Below are 19,073 nucleotides of genomic sequence, written 5' to 3' on the forward strand. Positions count from 1 at the left end.
GTTCGCAGAAACCTTTGCTGGCCAAGTGTCATCGACACGTGCTAGATAGAACGTCGAGCAATACCGGATATAATGAATAACGAGTTTGCGAAGAGAAGAAAAATTGTGCGCGCGTCACCGAGAAACGTGTCATTTTTTTTGGAAGAGAGGCCAAAAATTTTATAAAACTGTAAAATAATGTTTCATAAACTTGTTGCTTGAAATGCTCGAGCGATGGGCACACCTTCCCTTGCTTCGTTTTCCGTGAGAGAGACGGAGAGAGAGAGAGAGAGTACAACTTTATTAGAGTACAGTGCAGACGCTGAGGTTGCCCCGCGCCACACTGCCCCGTCGCGGGCACACCGGACGGCCAGGATTTGGTCTTGAAGGTTTGGGCTGCGCAAGAGCGCATCGCACTCAAACCGTTTACGGCGGTAACCATTTTAAAATGTCTTTCTGAGAAGTCATCGCAGAAGGCCACGAAGTTATTGCTAAAATTCTTGAAGACAACAGACTTGCACCGGCGGTTATAGACCAATAGTGATATTATGACTGTCAGGCAGCAGCGTGGCCAAACAAATTTTTATTTTTTTTGGTGGGCGATTCGAATCAAAGGCTCTGCACGGCTTTGTTTTTCAAAAGGCGCCCAGCGCTACGAGGTTCTTTAGATGCGGACACCAATTTCTTCTTCAGTTTTTGTTTGCACGAAGTATTGTCGGAAGGCTCGTCGGCTGCGAGCAATGTCGGTAGCTCGAAGCACCGCCCGGTTGAGGCGTATCCGAAGACAAAAAAAAAAAAGAAGAAAAAAAGCTATAGGATTGACAAGCACCCCACGTAGTTGGGATCTTACCACTTTTTCTGAAATTGTTATGGTATAATCCCCTCCACTACATTCCCGCTTGGTTTTCGCAGATCGTACACGATAGTGAAGTCATGTAGAGCACGTCGTAGGAGGCCCCTCTAACACAGAGACAACGTAAGGGGCTTCCGAGGACTAAAGATAATAAAATTGAAGGGTGCGATTTTGCAAGATTCAGTAAGGTTGCGTTTTTTGCTTCGTTTGCACCCTGTTTCATCCTTTTCTTGCACAAGTAGGACAGAAGGTCAAGGGAAGATGGGAAGATTGAGGTTCGAACATATAAAAAAAAAATAGCGTAGCTTGCACTAAAGGCGCAGTGCTAAAGAGACAGTAGAGCTGATGGCCACCTATGTAGTCATGGCTTTTGCTGTCTTGCTAAGTTTTGCCAATTTTCTTTCTTTTTCCTCTATTTCTTTCGCTTCTCTCTTCTTTCTGTTCTTTTCTCTGTTTTTTTTCTCTATTTATTTCTCTCCCTCTATCTTCTTTTTATTTCTTGCTCTTTATCTTTTTTTAACCCTTTCTTTCTCTCTCTTCCGCTGATCTCCTCTCTTTCGCTCTTTTTTCTCGTTCTCATCCGTTCTATGCTGTGATTTACTCTTTCCCCTCCTCATGTCCCTCCTCCTCACCATCACATCTCTCTTTCTCACGCTCACTTTTCTTTCCCAGCCCCTTGCTACACTATACTATGCAAGGACCGGGCTATTCTATGCTAGCGTACCTAGATAGGCGAGTGGTTAGCATGCTCGCCTTCGGATCGAGGGTACCCGGATTCGAATCCCACCTTGTGAAGACTTTTTTTTTTTTGGCAAGAATTTATCTCTTCCTCTTTCTTTAGATCTTTCTTTCCTTCTGTTTTTCTTTTATTGCGATAGCAATTATATGAACAGTCTCGCTGATTTTTGCCGTCGCCGCCGCCGTCATGCCCCGTATATGTATGTATATATATATATATATATATATATATATATATATATATATATATATATATATAAGTGACAGAGAAAAATAATTCAGAAAAACTTTCCGACGCGTGGAATCGAACGGGCGACCTCTCGCTTTCCAGCGAGCGGCGTTAGACGGTTACGCCACCAACAGCACCGTCTTTCAGCCTGCTAACGGCGAGCTATTTATATACACCATTTCTTTCAGCATGCTTTCTTATTCGCCACATAGATGGCGCGATGTGCGCGCGTTGCGCGCTTAAAAGATCATCGTCCCGCTCCTGCGAACGCCGTTGGTCTTCGCCCTAAGGGGCGTGGTCGCCTTCGTGCGCTTATCTCGAGGAAAGAAGGGGGCGGCCGGGGGGAGGGGGTGGAGCGGGCGGTTGTATGTCTTGTGCTTTCCCCGCGATGTCCGCGCTGAAGCCACAGAGCGTACGATGGTCACTTCGCAGCCGCCGCGTTTGCGAAAGGAGCGCGCTGTTCAAACAGAAATAAGTAACAACTGTGACAGCAGTTCGCGCTCGTTCAGTGTGTACCTGTTCGTTCGTTTCGTGCGCCCTGCTTTATGTTTGAGCAGTGCGCTTCAAGACTCGAGCTGTGACGCATGATAGTTCGCGCTCGTCCTGTGTGCGTTCTTTTCGTGCGTCCTTTGGGCTCGAGCGACGCGCTGGCAATTTCGAGCTGCTTTCCGTTGTTCGCGTTACATTCCAATTTATTGCTATCGCATTCATTGCTTCGCCATTGCGGCGAAACTGTGACTTTTCTTTCTCTCTCTTTACTCGTTCTCTCACCCATCAGGGTTATTACAGGCCATACCGGAGAAATCGGTGGACGTGTTCTGGGAGCGAAGTAGAAGAGGAAGAAGAGGACGAAAAGAGCGGGCGCCGGTTCATGATGATGATAGTGTTTGGTCACGACAGACATTTTACGCCGAGCTACAACAGCTTTGCTGTTAAAAAATATTTAAACAGAGGACGTCGCTGAATGTTGTTGCCTTGACGAACGCAAGTCCACTCGTCGAAACGTTGACTCTAGCGACATTCCCTCTTGAAGCATTTTCACATCTTTCCTTACACGAGAGATTTTACAGTAGAAGAAGCAAATATGCTTCAAAAGTACGTAGGAATGTATCGCTCGAGAATTTATAGCCTCGTGGAGGCTGACGTATATGCCTAGATAATAATGATGGAAGCGTGAAACATGGTGAGGGATCTGATCTGTGGTACAACGACGAGTAGGAAAGATTTTAGACAAACAGTTGAAACTGCCGAATTCTGTCCGCATTTTCTTTTACATGTAGCCTTAAACAAGTTCGAGAAACTAATGCAAACATAAAGTTAAGGCTGATCGACCTAATGCTTAATATTCAGCTTATTATTATTATTATTATTATTATTATTATTATTATTATATTATTATTATTATTATTATTATTATTATTATTATTATTATTATCTCTCGTGTACGGAAAGATGTGAAAATGCTTCAATAGGGAATGTCGACTAGAGTCAACGTTTCGACGAGTGGACTTGCGTTCGTCAAGGCAACAACATTCAGCGACGTCCTCTGTTTAAATATTTTTTAACAGCAAACCTGTTGTAGCTCGGCGTAAAAATGTCTGTCTTGGGGGATTTCAATGCACCTGGAATTGACTGGAGCACGCTTACTTTTTCTCATTACAATCATTTCATAGAGAAAAGTGCAGCCTGCTCTTGGACTTTCTGGCGTTTAATTCCTACTGCAACATAACTCAGTCCGTCCATTCCTGTGGGCAACGTCTTAGACCTGTGGTGTCAAACGATCAACCCCTGAAGTTTCCGCTCCGACATCTCTCTTGTACGTCCGCACAAATTCCACCCACCACTTAACGTAAGATTATCCGCATCAGCCGAAACAACGAGCTTCAGCAGTTACGTAAACAAATCTCGAGATTTGCCTTCAAGCGAGGTGATTACACGGGCCTCTATCATCACTGTCTACCGTTGAGTGGTCACAGGTTACTGACAAACCAAATGTTGATGAGCAGTGATCGGTGTTACGGAGCTTGTACTGAGCAGCATGCGTAATTTTATTCCCCAATATACACCTAAACAACGTAAATATCCCCACGGTTCTCATCTGAACTTATCAGTGCACTGAAGCAAAAGATCACGCACACAGGAAATCTTAAATGTTCTCCATCCAGCGAGTGGAAGGAAGAGTTCAGCTTCCTTCGAACTCTCTCTAAACGCCTATATAAACGGGATCATAGTTCGTATATGAATTCTTAGAAAAAAAGCGCCTCTGACTGGCCGGCTGAGTTTTGGAAGTATGTACGTAAACGGTCCAGCAAAAGCGGAGAGTTCTTCAGACTACTGGACTCAAATGGGGTAGAAGTGCATGCCGTCGCTGACTGTTTTGCCACGCATTTCTCATCCGTTTATAAGGCCTCAGACTCTAGCACTGATATCAGACAACAGCCCAAGGCGGTTAGCTCATCCAGTGCCTTTGTCGTCTGGATGAAAATCTAATCTGCGAATGCATTAAGCGCTTAAAACCATCCTTATCATGTGGGCCAGATGGCATCCCCTCCGCCATACTAAAAGCTTATGGTAGTATATTTGTCCCAGTACTAACTACGATATTTAATAACTGCCTGGACACTTCCACATTTCCAAGCATGTGGAAAACTGCTCGTGCTTTTCCAGTATTCAAGTCGGGCTCTAAAACAGATGCTTCTAATTATCGCCCGATTTCTCTACTATGTGCCACATCAAAGATCTTCGAGCTGGCTCTTCACGACATATTGTCTTTTAGTGTGAAAAACTCATGATTCCTAATCGACATGGTTTTCTCGCTGGCCGCTCAACTACCACAAATCTTGCTAGTTTCATGACGCAGATCTCCACACCTATTTCTCAGAGAGGACAGGTTGACGTAATTTACTGTGACCTGAGCAAGGCTTTTGACGTAGTCAGCCACACGCTGATTACGGTTAAACTTGCGCACTTTGATGTTGACTTGTCAGTTGTGAATCTCCTGCAGAGCTATCTGCTCAATAGATATTGTTATGTTGCCGTAAATGGCCCAAACGTCTTCTTTGTATAAAGTGACTAGTGGGGTCCCTCAAGGGTCGGTATTAGGCCCACTCCTATTTTTAATTTACGTTAATGATGTTTCTTTTGCCATTCGTAATTCTTCTTTCCTCTTGTATGCCGATGACATCAACATTTTTAAGGAAATTCATTCAGTTAACGACTGTCGCTTGCTGCAGTCAGGACTTGCGCTCTTTTTCCGAATGGTGCGACGGTAATAACCTTTCTCTGAATACCTCGAAGACAAAATTCATGTCTATCACTCGCAAAACATCTAGCGTGTCATTTCAATACTCTGTCAATTCTGTGCCGTTATGCAAGGTTTATGAAATCAGTGATCTTGGTGTTGTTGTTGACAGCGCGTTAAACTTTTCTTCTCACGTTAAGCGTGCTGCTATGCGGGGCCTTCGTTCTCTCGGATGTGTTTGTAGAATATCTCGAGAATTCAGGTCTCCCATGGCCCTACACAAATTGTACACGGCAATATGTCTTCCGCAACTTGAGTATGCGTCCGTGATATGGAATGGCATTGCTCAATCCAGCGGTAACACCATTGAACGAGTCCAGAAAAAATTCCTCAGCATATATAACCATCGCTTTGCTAAAAATGACTCTGGATCTCGTTCAAGTACTGCTGAATTATTATCACTGCCATCACTTCACTGCCGACGAAATCGCTCTGATCTCTTATTTCTTTACAAGCTAGTCCACGCTATCATATCCTGCCCTGTACTTCACAATTGTGTAAATTTTCGAATTCCGCGTAAGTTAACCAGAGAGAACAGACCGTTTCATGTACCCGCCTGCTTCTTCCAACACTCTACCGTTCACAGAATACAAAGTCTCTATAATGGTAATTTTCTTGATCTTGACATTTTTCATAGCCCACAATCATTGTTTTTATCCGAGCTTTGCACTGTTTTTGACATAGTGTGGCACAATGTACAAGTCTTCCCTTCTCAGTCTTTCCAACTAGTTGTATATATGCAATCTAATTTTTATGCCCCGTCAATATTCTCGTGTTGTCTTATTTTACTCCTCCCCTTTTGTGTTCATTTCTCTTTGTCTACGTGTTTTTGCTCTTTTATTTCTGAAAACTGTCTGTACTGTATTGTTTATTTTTATTGTTTTTTTTTGCGTGCGCCAGCACAAAGACCTTACGGTTGTTCCTGGGCACGTTAAATAAATCATTGATTGATTGATTGATTGATTGATTGATTATTATTATCTTATTATTATTATTATTATTATTATTATTATTATTATATTATTATTATTATTATTATTATATTATTATTATATTATTATTATTATTATCATTATTATTTGCTGCTAGCATGTATTGATGCCTTGATGCTTTATATTCGTGTTTTTCTTCATGCTTTGTGTTGTGCTCTACTAGTTCAGGTCGCATCGCCGTTCTAAATGCTTTCAGTATGGCTTACTAACTTTTTGTTTCCTTTATTTTTTTAGCAAACCACTCACCAGAGTTTTTGACCTATTTAATTTTATTATTCATAGAATAGTTCTTGCTGCAATACAGCGCTCAAACTAACGTCCCGTCTTAATTGTGAAAACTGTCTCAAAAAACGCTGATGACTTCATTGTAGCTTGCGCTTTTGTTCGAAAAAAATGAGGTGACTTATTGGGAGCCTTCGTCGACGCGGATTTTCTTAAAACTAATTCTGGCTTCATGTTTTTGCTGTTGCCATTAGTGGACGTTGAGGAACACTTCTTTATATCTTTGACCTCTTAAATTGAAATACGTTCGCCAGAAAAGCCGTGCGGTGGACTGTGGAAAGCAAGAAAAATAAAAGGTTGGCACTCTCCCCCCCATTTTTTTTTTTTGAACGAACTTGAGTTTTTGTTGGGGCTAGCTGGGCGCGCAAAGGTTGAAGACAGTCGGCATAAATCAACTCCCGAATGGGTAATTACGATCAGCTTGAGCCTCAATACGCACAAAGTTTGAGCGCGGAACGTCGCTCAGTTTGCACCGAGAACGACTGCGATGGTGCGTATATTTCAACAGTCCTTACTTGACGAATATCAAACGCAGCACTTAAGGGCTTTCCCGAACAGAAAGAGATAGTCATATAGAAATACGAATCGCATTGCTCTAAAACGTTTGCTTTATTATACTCACTTAATACAGAAATATTTTATTTTTTACTCTGGTTCATATGGATACGTGCCATTTCACCTGTCTTTTCTTTTTCTTTTTGCGTACATCTTTTGTTTGGTGTAAATGTAGACTAGAGTAGCGAGATTTTTCTCTGAACGGAACAAGATGGCTAGTTTTGGGTTAGGAAGGGGCGGAGGTTGTTTAAGAAAAAGAAGATTGGCGTGTTTCTTTATTGACACCATTCATAAACTGTCTCCCACGTCGGTTTTTATGCAACAGATTATGTGAGACCCTGAAGTTCAAAACGTATGGCAGTAAAAAATTACAGAGTTCCGAAGTCATGCAAGCTGTAAGTTTTTTTTTTTCAGATATACACGAACTACGTCTGCGTCAGTAATGTAAATAAACCTCTTTCAGCGCCAGCTGACATACAGATGTTCCAAAAAGTCGAGTGAAAAGTCTTTTGCTTAAGCGGTTGTGTATCGTAAATCCTGCCGTTGCACACACGCGAGGAAAATTTTTCAAGTATTGATCTGGCACGTCTGTCAATTTGAGATATTTTTTTAAACTCATCTTTGGGAAGCTTTTGCTCGACGAACGCCTACATTTTTACGCTACGGTGCACCATTACCTGAGGCGTGTTACGTCAGCCCAACAAACCGGAGCACCTAGCAACCAGCTTTCAGCCATAAATAACCTCTCCACTTTGCGTTCACTCTCGTTTCGTAAGAATATGTAGCACGAACGAAAAGACCATTCCTCCGAACAATCAATCTTTGAGCTGACGCAAACCTTTTTACTTATTGTTAGCGCGGTTGGATCGGCTTTCGCATAATTTGCGCGAGATCGTAGCGGTCCCAATCAGGCAAAGTAGGGATTCTTTAATTATTTCACTTAACGCTACGTGGCGCTGTTGTTTAATGGCATCAGGTTTTTCTCTTTCACCGCGCAGTTTAAGTTTGGTTAAGTTGACTGCGTCTGTCATGCTGACGCACGTACGTGTTCCACAAGTACTTCAGTGCGAGTCCGCTTCGCATTTCCGATAACAACACTGAAACAATATTTACGAGGGCACTTCAACTGTGCAAGAGCTCTCGTGACGCCGGGGGATAAGGAGCTGCCCTTTGCAGTCCGCTTAGCCGGTGATGGTGCTAATGGTGGAAACATGACCTTTGAGTTCTTTCAACGTTTGCGCTGCCTGACGGAGGAGACGTGCGTCACGTTCTACTTTGGGAAGCCATATTGCAGACATCGTCGGAAGAAGGAAAATAAATGGAACGATAGCAAGCTCATGGAATACCCATAAAGCACGCTTCTCTGTCAAAGATACGTTTCCATTCATTACATGCTTTCAATTTCTTTACTCTTCTAACTTTCGATCTTCCCTATCCATTTCCCCAGCGTAGGGTATCATACCGGTTATTCTAAACTGTGCTTACTTAAGATCATGTATTTTATTAATTTATTTTACATGCCCATTGCAGCCCAACGGGTGATAATCGTCAAGGAAAATATTTTGTCCTATATCGTTGCTGTGGGTGATTCACGTGATGCCTGGTTGATAGGAAAGGAAATTGGCGCCGCTGTTCGCATATCCGTTTACAAGTGATAAATGATGAAACCCTTTTGAATCTGGGTGACGGTGATGCATTGCTCGTGTTCAGTGAAAAGGAGATATGGCGGGAGGATCTTTTTTTTTTTTTTTTTGGTAGGCAGATAAGAAACGATGTGGTCCACCATAGTGGTGTGCACTTGAGAGGAAATTGCTTTGACGAAGCCTTACTTATGCAGAGTATAACATTTGGCGAGTTGGTGCGTAACCTTACGAAACAAGACTGCCATCCTTCCAGTCTTCTACTTTTTTTTCCCTTCTTACCACTTTTGCGCCACAAATCTTTCACTTAGCCTTACTTCGTTCTTTGATTTCAAGAAATCTAAATAGAGAAAATGTGTGCCTGGTCGATGTATGTCAGTGGCGTAAACATCTCTCAATAAGAACCCTGATGTCCCGCTAACTTTCAGATTTATTTTGATCATTTCGCCGCCTGATATAAGGTATGCGAAGCAATAAGTTTGCTTAACATTTAAACAAACTCAGCTTCCAAGAAAGTGGCACACTTCCCTCGCATTCAGGTTTCTCCCATCCTGTTAGTGGACTTCATCTGAGAGTCCACATCGACACCGTAGTTTGTCCCTAAGGTCAGTAGAAGTCGGTTACTGAGCTTGATGTCTGTATTCTTGGCATGGTGCTGGGCATCGCATCTGAACATTCGAAGTCTACGAGGCCACTTTGAACACGTTGGGTGGAAGACGCATGTCGAACAATTCGCGAAGCATCGCACCAGTTTTTGAAGGCATTCGCGGAGAACAGTCTAATTAAAATTCATAGGTCCGGATGGCAGCCGTTTTCTGAAAGCGTTCCGACGTAAGGATGGAATAGAGGACGTTGTGACCTTTGACATCTCTCCGGTTCATCGATGCTGCAGTTCATCGTAATTTCAATGGCCAAGCGCTGGACGTAGGGCGTCCAGTACCTGCAATGCATGCTGAACAGGTGGTGTCGTCATCGTGCTCTTCATTCTCTAGCGCTTTCCTTCGTTTTATATCCGATTCCCTTTACCCCACTACGGGGTATAAAAACCCAACACGCGTCTGGTTGACTTTTCTGCCTGTCCTTCTCCTCATCCCTCTCCTCCCCCTCCCCCCTCTTGACAGCATTGATTTACCGCAAGTTTACGTGAAATTGCAACACTTACGGGTCTAATTAGGTGAATGGAAAATATATACAGTGCACTATTGTATGGAAGCGTCCTGTAGAGTATCCAAATACACTAAGAATATATGCTTTAATTTCACGTTACGTAAAATTTTGTGCGCAGCAAGCCTGCATTCGTCCTCGCAAAATAGAGCTGACTTTCACGCACAATCTACTTTGACGTGATACACAGTTTATTTCGTGCTTAAAAACACAGGGTTAAAATCTGTCCACGCAATCTATTCACTTTAAAATTTAAGTTCAGATATAGTGCAGTAACTTTGCATACTAGGACTGATCTACAGCGCTGCAGTCCGTACGGTCGACCTGCATGTGACACCCTGAAGAGTCGCTCACAACTCTAGATTGCATTCCGCTCATACCATTCTTCCGCTCACTTCCGCTCATACCATTCTGTGAACCGGAGCATAACTCACTTAGTGAGTGATGTAATGCTGCAGATAATTTTTCAAAACGAAAATAAAAGATTTTGGTAAACGTTTGCCTTTGCCAACGCATGAAATGTTTTCTTTTTCTTTTTAGACTAGCCTCAACATGGTCTTATAAGCTAGCCTTTATCAACGGATGAATACGTTCGTTCACTCTTTTTGTTATCTCAATTTCCAATTCTGGTCACCTCTTCATCTATGGTTATAACTATAATCTGTGCCATGTTTTCTGATATTTGTTTTCTAAAAATAGGCATGATGGATGTCGGCCGAGTCTCGAGTACTCGCTATATTTATTCAATCAGCCAACAAACCATATACCGTGTGCGTAATAAGCTCTGTCATCACACGCGGTCTCAATATCTGAGTAAACCGGCGTTTATTTTTTTCTTCCATTCGAAACGCCGCGGTGCCCCTGCGTTAATCGGGGATCATTCACGGGAATCAATCAATCAATCAATCAATCAATCAATCAATCAATCAATCAATCAATCAATCAATCAATCAATCAATCAATCAATCAATCAATCAATCAATCAATCAATCAATCAATCAATCAATCAATCAATCAATCAATCAATCAATCAATCGTTAAATATCGCTCAAAACGACAACCACTGCGGTAAAGCAAGCATTCATGCAACACGGGCGCCCGTTCGCGACAAATTGGTGCACGAAAGCGATAGAAAATACTAATCACAAAAACTGCAGCCAAGAAAAACACACCTACAATGTATAAGGGAAACAAAGGAAATCAACTTGTGTACACTGCGTACGATCGAACACTCGTTTTGTCAATACTCCCTAACGAGCATTCCCACCAGGATCTGGCGGAGGCTGGCTTTGCCGTTGTATGTAACCAACAATATACTCAATGGCTCGCCAGGAGTTACGCAACTCAAAGAATCCATACCTTATTCGATGGGATCTCTTTCCCTTTAGACTTGATGGTTTATTTTTTCTTTCTTTTACACATTCTGGGCCCGTATAGCTTTTACACGCCAGCCTCTCAGAGGGACGTGGCTACATTCAGGGAGTCCACTGTGAAAGCTCGCCAAGCATTACGTCCTTCCCTTTCACCGGCAGGACTAGGACAGAAATTGCATTTATTTTTTGTTTGCTCTGTCTCTCTCTCTCTCTTTTTCGCTTGCGTCAGCAGACAGTGCCGAGCATGGCTTGCTTGATATGCTTGAGCAAGGGAGCTGGATCTCGCTGACGATTTTGATCTAAGGACAGCTTGTCTGTTGCTCAACGCCTACTCAATTAATCTGATTGAAGCGCATGTCTACGACGCCATTGTTCTAATCTGCGTATTTCTGCGGTCATGCTCTCCATTTGGTGACTTAGGGATCGAGACACACGCGCAGCGCTGAGTGCGTCTGTCTCGATCACTGGGTGTTCCGTCCTCTTGCGCTGGTTTGTCATAAACATGAGCCAACTCGCCAAAAACGCAGTTTAAGCTAAGTTCTTAGATGGGTTTATTTCATTGCGATAGCATTTATATGGACAGTCACGGCTGGTTTTTGTCCGTCCCGTCGCCGTCATGCACCGTATATGTATAAGTATGTATATAAGAAAAATAATTCAGAAAAATGCTTCCGAAGCGCGCAATCGAACCAGGGACCTCTCGGTCCGCAGCGCGTGACGGTAACCACTGCGCCACGAAACGCAGATCTTCCATGTAGCTAACGCCGAGCGTTATATACACACCCTTTACCACTGGCCGGACTCAGAGACGGCAGGCGCTTATAAGCGTTTCTTCATTACCAGCGCGCTGGGCGTTGGGCGCTGGGCGCGCTTTGAAGGTCATCGCCCCGCTCCTGCGAACGCGGATGCTCTGCGCCCTACAGGGCGTGGTCGCCTTCGTGCGCTTATCTCAAGGAAAGAAGGGGGCGGGCAGGGGGTTGTATGTCTTGTGCTTTCCCCTAGACGCCGCGCTGAAGTTACAGAGCGCACGAAAGTCTTTTCGCTCGCTGCAGTGGCCGCGTTTGCGAAAGGAGCGCGCTGTTCAAATAGAAATAAGTAAAAACTGCGACATTTAGTTCGCGCTCGTCCTGTGTGTACCTGCATGTGCGTTCGTTTCGTGCGTCTTGCTTTATGTTTCAGCAGTGCGCTTCAAGTATCGAGCTGTGACGCATGATAGTTCGCGCTCGTCCAGTGTGCGTTCTTTTCGTGCGTCCTTTTGGGCTCGAGCGACGCTCTGGTAATTTCGAGCTGCTTTCCGTTCTTCGCGTTACATTCCAATTTGTTGCTATCGCATTCATTGCTTCTCCGCTGCGGCGAAACTGTGACTTTTTTTCCTAGACTTTGTGTAAACGACATTCAAAGAACTGCTTTGTTACAATATTACTCTTTTTTTCCGATGAAGTACGTGCTAAAGAAAAAAACAGTACTGCTGGCAGTTCCAGACGCCAGATTACAAGAAATGCCGCTTACGCGAGGTCTTTTATTCTTTTATGTATTTTTTCTCTAACAAAAGAAAAGAAAATACTCCCTTGCTTGCTTCTATGTAGCTCATTACAACGCGAATATCATAAAAAGGAAATGTTATTTTAAGGCAGGGTGGAGCTGTGCGCAAGGCAATTCGTTATAGGGTCACCTATCTACGCGCAGCAGACCGACACACACTGTAATTTCATACGTCGTTTCTTAGACTTCGCTTTAACTTCCTCGGTTGTATATCAGGCTGCCATCAACAGCGGCAGTGCCTGCAAAGACGAGAAAAAGAAGTACGAGGTTAATCCAAGATTAGAAAGTAGTTGTAGTACTGCGCTAGAACATTTGCGTTCATTATGGCTTTCGATATAATGTTTAAATGTAAACACACACACACACACACACACACACACACACACACACACACACACACACACACACACACACACACACACACACACACACACACACACACACACACACACACACACACACACACACACACACCCGCACACGCACGCACACACACACAACTTTCGCTCATCAGCCACTCAGACAAGCCTAGCTTTTCAGAAAGAGCATTAGCATCCTCCTTAGCCATTCGTAACAGATAAGCTCCGGAACTAAGTCCTCGCAGACGGAAGCTCGCATATAAGCCGCGCACCAGACTAGTGCACAACGTCGCCACCAGATAACAAGCACGTCGAAGTTAGTCTGACATTTATTCATTCCTAATAAGAAAACTTCTGGCGCTGGTGCCGCATTCGTAGTCTGCTGACAATGACTGCGTTTGGCAACTTTACTATGAGTTCTCGCAGGGAAATTTAGCAGACGCTGCTTGCAGCACAACGGTGAAAGACAATGGTCTTGTTCAGAAACATTGATATTTGTAAGCTGCAGCACAGTGCATGCGTCATTTTGAACTGGCATGCTAAAGCATCTCGCCCGTACTATATTTTCTCATGGGACTCGAGATTTGGCGATATGAGTTGCCACTTGCTTGCTGTGTTAGCATATACGCAATATCCGCAAGGCATGTGGCGTAGTTCTTGTTGGAAATGTTTACTTGACACCGGCCTGCTCGTCGTTTTTGCAAGCCCTATTTCCTACGCCATTAATTGATAACACTTGTTTCTACGAGCAGTTCTGGCGTATCAAAGAAGCTCTTGGAACTATACGTACGACGATGAAACAAATGAAACGGAGAATACGAAGGCTTCGGGTGAAGGTTGCATGCCTATAAGAGAGGGCTACTCTAACATGAACATTGCGTTGCGTTTTGTACAGAAAGGAATAGCCATGCAGTGGCTTAAATACTTAAAAAATTGGTTTTAGATCATATCTCTCCAGTCTAATGCATGATTTATTGATTTATTGTGGATGTTGCCTTAAGAAAAATTCCCACCAAGTGCTCAGAACCTAACCTCATTATCATATAAGGAGCAATTGTATAACCCAGAAGTGTTGTATAAAACATCTATTCAACACAAAAAAGGCAAAGCGGCATAAAAATGTTACAGCGCTTATGTATGCCATGAGTTTATGTGTTAAAAATCTCATTTATTTCGCTTAGCTGACCACTTTGAAAATCATGGCAAGACATTATAATAGTATAAGAAATCCGAGCTGATTTGTTCACGTCTATAGTGCCGGTGGCATATATGCCGACCATTCGGGAGATTTGACGACAGCTGCAGAGGACGCGGAGGCAATCTTCACTGATCTCAGAGCCATCTGAATAGAGCACGCTTCCCTTAAAAGGCCGTGCTCTCGAGCCAATCAGAGGGCAATCGAGTGGAAGACGTCGCGTGTAAAAGGAAGCCGCATGCGAAAATTTAATAACCTTTCACATTCCAACAGTTGTCGTGCAGATAGACTATATATATATATATCTACACATACACATCTGTATATACAAAATAAAGATTCTTCACTAAGAGACTTGGATTTCAATTACTGGGAAAACTCCGCGCACGTAGGCTGATTTCTCACATTTGGTGTGCAAAATGTAATAAACTCTGGCAGGCATATAAACCTTATCAAGCCCTATAGCGGTCGTGTGCGTTCGCTTATGTCTATTAGAAAGCGCGTAGTGTATGCAGCGCGCAAATGCGCTTCTTTTGCTAAGAAATTGAAAGATCGATTCTTATTTGAACTTAAAGCGACGAATGACGGGAGGCGAACGTGAATAGCACCTGCTTTTGTGAGGACCGCGATAACCTTCTGCGTGTAGAAAGCCCTCGGCGTTATAGACATTTTTGTTGAATTACATACTGAACTGTAAACAGCGCGTCAATACCTCTAGCTTTGCTTTGATTGAACGCTTTATACTTATTACCTAGTTATATAAACGCCCGCAGACTGTAGCTGCTGCGTGTGTCACGCCTTGTGTGTCACGCCTGCGTGAGTCACCCTGTGGCTGACATGAGTGTGTAGTAACAGTCGAAGTGAGTTTATTTTTGTAAATACCGCAATGAACCACAAACTAAAAGAAATAATTGTTAATTTATTATTGCATTTTGCGCACAAATTTGATACTTTCCTTCTGGCTTCTGTCAGCCTCAAGACTCGAATGTCCCGATGTATCCCCCAATTTTACATTATATACATTTAAACGATTATATACATATACATTATAAATATTATATACATATAAATATATACATATTATAAATAGACCTCTACCGGCCTACGTCACTCACGCCCCATGAAGTCAGGTCACGTGACCTATCGGCGCAGGTGCAACGGCGGGTGGTTGGCAAAACACTCCCGCTGCTGCTCAGCGTGGTACAGCCGCACGGTGTTTGGCGCAAGTTTTTTTTTCTTCTGAACCTTTTCCTTAATTTTTCGGTTCCAACATTATTTATGGTATGTGTCAAAGAACATATAAATGTGTCGTGGACTGCGTGACGAAAAATTTGCCACGCTGCTGGCTGTTTAACTTGGGGAAGTGAATCCACGTGGTGGTCTGTGCGAGGAACAGTGGCATCGTCTTCGAAAATGTGCTACGTTTACTGTGGCGTGTAGTGTGCGTTGAAAGGCAGCGACGATATCGGTTCATCTTTGCGGACGTTGAAACTGACGATATTGTGTGTGCTGTGTGAATAACGATGCATCTTGTTTGCGAAAACATTGGCGCACGTTGTGTCTCTAACAGGGCCATTTGCAGTGACCGGTTGTCGACGGAACATCAGGATTGGACTTTTTTTTGACGCGATGATCTATGAGTGCGTACATCTCAGTGTTTGTGCTCCGTGCAGAAAAAAAAACAAAAAAAAACGTGCATGATGTCCGGGATGAAAGGTGAGACTACGCATGAGCTACTAGCGTGTTTTAGCATTGCCGAACATGCACTGACGGTTTACCACGGCGAATACCCAGAACTGTACGCGTATCGCCTTTAATTCGAGATGTACGCCTTAATGGAAGCAGTGGAGATTCTTGTTTGTCATATTCTAGTTAGCTTATCTTTACAGCTCGATATTGTGGGGTCTGCTGTCTACTCCAGAGAAGGGATGCTCGCCGGTTCAACTAAAAAACCATTTATTAGTAAAAACTACCGTTATAGCGACCTGGGCAAAACACAATAACTAGTTCAAGACGAAGTTCCACGCACAACTTCCGCGCCGGTGCCGCTAACCTTGGCCCCGGCGGACCGCACGCCGCGCACACACGCACACCTGACGACAGTTTGCCGGCAAATCCCCCCTGACCATTCGCCGGGCCCGCTTATAAAGCTTGTCTCTATCCGGGCACATGCGCAGCGGCCCTCGCTGCTGTGCCTTGTCACCTCCGGTGCTGACATGGGCGAGGGTGGTGACATTGTGATTATCCACGGTTCCCCACACATTCCCCCTCTCCAAAGAAGACGTCGCCTCACCGCCTCCTCTGAGGACGTCCTTGGTTTTGGCGGTTGCCCACGCAGCAGCTCCGGTCTCCGTCTCAGGCTGTGGCTCGAGCAGGGCACCACTGGTCTTGTGCTTCATACGCTCGGGGAAGAGCATCTTTGCGCTTCGTTCGGTGCGGCGCAACTTCTGGATGCATTTGTCCGCTTTCTCGGCGGCGCTCATTGTCAGGAAGCCGTCACTGCGTGCGCCAGGTGCCTTGTCGTTACTGCCGATCTTGGCGGACACCACCTTGCTGCACTTGCCGAACAGCGCCTTTAGCTCGGCTGCCTGCGTGTTGTTGGCCAGTCTGCTCACCCACAGGTTGCGCACGGTCTCCTCGTCCGTGGCCGCATTGGGCGTCATCTGGGTAGCCGCGCCGGCAGCCCTTGTCCTCTGTGCAACGGTCCTAGGGCAGCCCTTGTCCTCTGTGCAACGGTCCAGCGGAGGCCAAGAAGGATGCTGCCGAAGTGCTTTGCGCCCTTCGGCAGCATCCTTCTTGGCCTCCGCTGGAGCTGCTCCTCCAGCTGTCCTCGTAGCCACTGTCTCGGTGCCGACACATGCGACTAGTTTTGGCGTCTGCGAACTAGCATTCTCATTTGGCGCGGAGGCGTGATCCTCCTCCTCTGCCTCACCGCCATCTTCTTCCTTCTGCGGCTCGTAGTTGGACGCCAGCACGCTCCCTTGACCAGCCGGAAGCGCTGCTGCTTGATCAGGGCCTGGGCCTTGTTTTTCGTGCATGCCGCAGTCGCCATCCCCTGTGGTGTCGGTGCCGGCTTCAGCGGAAGGTGCCGACGTCTGCGCGCTCGCATTCTCCCGCGTCGCGGCGGGTTGGTCCTCCTCTGTCGCGGCCACACTCGTGCTCAAGTCGACGACGTCGTCGGCCTGCATCACCGATAAGTCGTCTCCCTTTAAATCATACTCACACTGGTTAAATCCCGCGTCACTGCCGGCGGAATCGTCCTCCTTCACGACGTCGACCACCTCGCCTTCGGGCTCCTCTTGCGCCGGCATGCAGTCCCGCCCAACCGGGGCCGTCAGCCATCCGAAGTTCAACGTTGGGACCACGACGCCCTTGGCCGCGCAATAGGCTGCGGATTCGGCGTGTCCCCGCGCCGCGCAGTACAGTGCGGAGGCTACGTCGAGGCGCTCCATGGTCTCGAGCAGCTTTTCCAGTGCGGCCTCCATTCTTGCTGGCAGTAGACAGGGCCAAGTTCACGTTGGGCGCCAGTTGTGGCGTCTGCTGTCTACTCCAGAGGAGGGATGCTCGCCGGTTCAACTAAAAAACCATTTATTAGTAAAAACTACCGTTATAGCGACCTGGGCAAAACACAATAACTAGTTCACGACGAATTTCCACGCACAACTTCCGCGCCGGTGCCGCTAACCTTGGCCCCGGCGGACCGCACGCCGCGCACACACGCACACCTGACGACAGTTTGCCGGCAACTCCCCCCTGACCGTTCGCCGTGCCCGCTTATAAAGCTTGTCTCTATCCGGGCGCATGCGCAGCGGCCCTCGCTGCTGTGCCTTGTCACCTCCGGTGCTGACATGGGCGAGGGTGGTGACATGGTGATTATCCACGGTTCCCCACAATATTTATGAAGTGACATTCCGAGTTTGTGCACCAAGTCTAAAGGAGAGGAGTAAGTATGGAAACACGTTGTAGGCATCAGATACAGCGAAATAACCGCGCAAGAGAATATTTATACTTAAATTATTGTGTTTAACATCTCAAAACTGCACAGTGGATTATGAGGAACGCCGTAGGGGAAAACTTCGCTTTAATTTTCACGGGGATTTGTTAACCGAACGCATGCTATTGAGTGTTTCCTTCGTTCTTTTTTTCTTTCATTCATCTCTGATCAGAATTTTGCGCCGTGAGTGAGAATCTAATCCGTGACCTCGCGCACAGTAGCCGCCAATGCTGTACATCGTTTAAAACTGCAGTGCAGATTTCGTGACAGAAATTGAGTACGTTCACATCCATGCTATGCTAATATTTCTCCAAACACCAGTCGTGAAAATGTACAACGTTCGCTTTCGAGGAGCATAAGATTTTTTTATGGCTGTCATCCACGACGAGCAAATCATATGTTGACCAAATAGAATCTTCCATTAGAGGCAGTAACTCTTCCTTCTAACAGCTGTGAGTTCAGAAAATAGCAATTTGCAAAAACTTCTATCGAAGTAACGCAGACACACGCAGCGCTGCTATGCAGAGAGATCTCGCCGGCGGAACTTTCTTGCCAACCAGCCCCTGCTCCGAAGGCGGCACTTGGGGGCGGGACACTGCCAGTGACTTCACACTGTTTGCAAACAGGGAGAGGTCTATTAAAAGAAAAAAAATATTGGTGCTCGTTTGAAAGTAGACACGTCCTTCTTATATATAATTATGGTTTTAAACACTCTTGTTTTATTGCGATAGCAATTATATGGACAGTCTCGACTGATTTTTGCCGTCGCCGTCGTCATACACCGTATGTGTCTATATATATATATAAGCCACAAAGAAACATAATTCAGAAAAACTTTCCGACGCGCGGAATCGAACGGGCGCCCTCTCGCTTTCCA

General features: G+C 45.1%; 1 protein-coding gene across 1 annotated transcript; it reads right to left on the reverse strand.

Annotated features, from left to right (window-relative positions):
- Positions 1-12,860: 12,860 nt before the first annotated feature.
- Positions 12,861-17,687, reverse strand: LOC119386389 (SAFB-like transcription modulator). Its single transcript, XM_037653704.1, has 2 exons — positions 16,329-17,687; positions 12,861-12,887 (listed from the first exon to the last, which is right to left on the reverse strand). The coding sequence occupies exons 1-2, from the start codon at positions 17,685-17,687 to the stop codon at positions 12,861-12,863; spliced, it is 1,386 nt and encodes a 461-aa protein (XP_037509632.1).
- Between the last annotated feature and the right edge of the window lie 1,386 nt (positions 17,688-19,073).

The sequence above is a fragment of the Rhipicephalus sanguineus genome, chromosome 3 (assembly GCF_013339695.2).
Source record: "Rhipicephalus sanguineus isolate Rsan-2018 chromosome 3, BIME_Rsan_1.4, whole genome shotgun sequence".
In the NCBI taxonomy this organism is placed as follows: domain Eukaryota; kingdom Metazoa; phylum Arthropoda; class Arachnida; order Ixodida; family Ixodidae; genus Rhipicephalus; species Rhipicephalus sanguineus.

Excerpts from the sequence above, each read along its gene's own strand:
- LOC119386389 (XM_037653704.1), bottom strand. The coding sequence starts at position 17,687 with ATGGAGGCCGCACTGGAAAAGCTGCTCGAGACCATGGAGCGCCTCGAC. Across the intron at positions 12,888-16,328 it reads ATAAGCGGGCCCGGCGAATG|GCACTGCCGCTGTTGATGGC; the intron begins GTCAGGGGGGAT and ends TCGTCTTTGCAG.